The 3,263-nt window shown below is 42.2% G+C and overlaps 1 protein-coding gene across 1 annotated transcript in view; it reads right to left on the bottom strand.

The window, feature by feature from the left end:
• Positions 1-3,263, bottom strand: part of LOC116099361 (histone-lysine N-methyltransferase SETMAR) — an 11,747-nt gene that overhangs the window by 1,205 nt on the left and 7,279 nt on the right. Inside the window, 1 exon segment of the mRNA XM_031382802.1 lies at positions 56-91. Within this exon segment, the coding sequence (XP_031238662.1) occupies positions 56-91 (36 nt within the window).

Genomic DNA, 3,263 nt, shown 5'->3' with positions numbered 1-3,263 from the left:
CACATGGAGTTTCGATGCAAGCACATCCAGGGAAGGTTATTTGTGTGGGGTCAATGTCTGCTCCAGGCCCAGCGACATGGTCAGGAGTATACTGAAAAAATTAGTAACACTGGTTAGAGTGGAATTCATGTATTTCATATGGATGTAATGTATACACAGCTATTAATGGGGATGCTTTCAAATTCCAGCATATATAAAATATGATAAGACAAGCCTGCAGGAACACAACACACTGAAACATTACCCTAGAACATCCTTTCCTACTTACAGAAATTAGGTTTTAAAGATTTATTTTGATTTTTTCTTATGTGAATGTGTGTGCCTGTCTATGTTACATGAGTGCAGGTACCCATGGAGATCGGAAGAGGCCACTTGATCCTGAAGTCACAGGAGGTTATAAGCTGCCCAACAAGAGTGCTGGAAACTAAACTTGGGTCCTCTGCAGACACAGCAAGGTCTCTGAACCCCTGAGACCTCTCTCCAGGCCCATAAATTCCCTTCCAAAATTCAAAGTTTTGTGGTCTTACAGGAATAAAAATAACAATAGGATTTCTTTTTTCTATAATCAGGAATTGTAATCTTTGAAGCTTGTTTTGTTTCCCTCATAGTCCTGAGTATCGGGCACTAAAATTTTATTTTTTCTTCTTTGAGAACTGCATATATGTTTATGATGGAATAGGATCATAGAGCCCTACTCCACCCCACATCCCTGCCTCCCATCTTCACACCCTCTATTTTTCTTTTTAAATAGCTTACTAAGTTCATTTAGTGCTGCCCACATGTGCATGATGTGGGGCTGTCCCCTGGACCACGGGCAATGTGTCAGTAGCCACACCCCAAGGAATGGTTTTCCTTCTTTCAGCGGCTGTTATCTGCCAAGAGCGCCGAAGTTAGGGGAGGCACCGCATGAGTCACCTCCCCATCCATGCTGGTTAGTTGGTTTGATCTTGTCTAAGTCTTCACAGGTAACCGCACCAGCTGTGAGTTCCTGAGTGCAGCAGCCACGTGATGTGCACAGGACTGCATTTCCGCGAGTTCCTCCCATCCTCCAGCTCTACCGCCTTCCCCGCCTCCTCTCTGTGCTGTTCCCTGAGCCTTGGCACGGGTGGGAGGATTGATGAAGTGTTCCGTTTGGGGCTGAGCACTCATAACCGTTTATTCTCAAGCACTTTGACCAAAAACTACCGAATTTGCTGTCTGTATGAAATTCAACATTTTATCCTAGCTTATTACTCTTTTTAGCTTTATCTGATAATGTATGTACATACATATGTTCATTATGAGTAATCTGGTCATAAATGTTAAATCAATCACAGAAATAATTATAAGATGCAATGTGTTAAATAGGTATCAATATATAAATTACAGATGTATCAGATACATGTATAGAAATTCTATACTTATTAAATGACAAAGGGACAATTTGGAAACATTTCTTGGTGTTTTGAATGTACCTGAATTTTCAAAACATTACATTTATAAAATATAGAGATTAAAGTCTCAAATGTAAAACCTCTTGGAAAGCCTGCTTCTATAATTATTTCCTTACAGCTGTTAAGAAGCATAATTTTAAACCCTGAAGCTATGTCTCTCAGGGGTGGGGAGATAGCTCAGTTGGTAGACTCTTGCCATATAAGCGCAGGGACCTGGTTCTGATTCCCCAGCAGACATGTAAAAATGAATCTGGTGTGGCAGGATGCACCTGTCATTCTAGCACTGGAGATGTGGAGCCAGCAGGAGCCCCAGGACTCCGGGGCTAGCCAGCATAGCCTATCAGTGAGTTTCAGTAAGAGACCCTGGCTTAAAGAGAAGGTAGAGAGCAGGTGAGGAATGTGCTGGTGGGGTAAGACAACATTCAGCTGCCCTGAAACTTCTGTTAATCCTTCCATCCTCAGCCTCTAACGCACTTGGATTATAGAAGTGAGCCATCGTGCCCAACAACCTTTCAGTTTTTTAAGCTAATACTCGGGGGCGTTTTGTTACAAGAGCAGAAAGCTGACTAACCCAGGTGCAATCAACCCGTCCAGTGAGCTAAGACACAGAAAGTGTGCAGCAGAAAGAGCCCGGATGCTTGCCTTTACCTGGAAGCAGTTAGTTCAAAGATGCAAGTCTTTAACTGTAAGGGACAAAGTCACCATCAGAAGCAACACTGACTTTCCTAGGACAAACACAAGACAGAAATTTCACCGGTGTCCTTCTGAACCATTCCTCTGCAGGAAGCAGTTTATGGGGACTGATTCTTCGGACCCTTAGTAAAGTGGCATGCCAATGTGTCAACAGAGTTGGATTAAGAGTGGTTCTGCAAGGCACCAACTGCTTGGCTTTTCATTTGGGGGTAAGGATGTTATAGGATCCTGAGGAATCTTGGAATTGCCCATCTCGGTTAACAGGATGTTAACAGGATGTCTCCTGGCCAGTCTTTAGAAAAACACTGAACAGCATGTAGTGACACTTCCTGTGGAGGCTTGGTGGAGCTGTGCTGTTAAGTGCAGAAGCCTACACTTTAAAAAGCACAGAACTGGGGGAGGATTGGCATTCCTGGTGAAAGATTAAGAAGGTGAAGAGTGGGAGTCTGGGGTGGGGGGCAGGCCAGCCTTCTGCTTAGACAGTGATTGGGGGTGGGGAGTTCAAGAGCTTCCTCTTGCATTGTGTCTTACCACTTTAGCTGAGCAGGGATGTCCTACAGGAATGAAAGAGATGCTCCTGTCCATCAAATGCAGGAGTGCTGTCTTACTCAGAACTCACTTTTGGCTTTCTAACAATTCAGCGCTGAAATGTAAATGGTTATTGGGGCGTTTTTAAGAAGCAGCTGTAAAATGAAGATTTTATGATCTTGTGAAACCTTTCATGAAGAATATTTTTAAACTGATTTGTTCCTCAAGGCGCACATCCTTTTAAAGTACAGTATTAAGTCACTGAACTACAAAATGATTTTTTTCTCCAACACAGATGATTCCTTTTAAAATCAAGTCTTACTTCCTGTAGTTTTCTAACCAGAATAGTATCTTTCTTTTTTTGTTCCTAAGAATTAGCTGTTTATTTCTACCTAGAAATCTAAAGAAAGCATTTTCAAGACTATTTTGTTATATTTTACTCATTTTTCTAAAGATTGCACCTAGGGTCTCGCACTGCTGAGCTACATCCCTAGTTCATAGTTTACTATGAAACATTTTTTAATATATTTTCCTACCATGTGCAAGGGATGTGCTGTGTTTAAGCCATAAAAGACACAGAGAGAGAGAGAGAGAGAGAGAGAGAGAGAG

This window comes from Mastomys coucha, unplaced genomic scaffold, assembly GCF_008632895.1.
Source record: "Mastomys coucha isolate ucsf_1 unplaced genomic scaffold, UCSF_Mcou_1 pScaffold20, whole genome shotgun sequence".
In the NCBI taxonomy this organism is placed as follows: Eukaryota; Metazoa; Chordata; class Mammalia; order Rodentia; family Muridae; genus Mastomys; species Mastomys coucha.
This window is presented reverse-complemented; position numbering and strand designations above follow the sequence as displayed.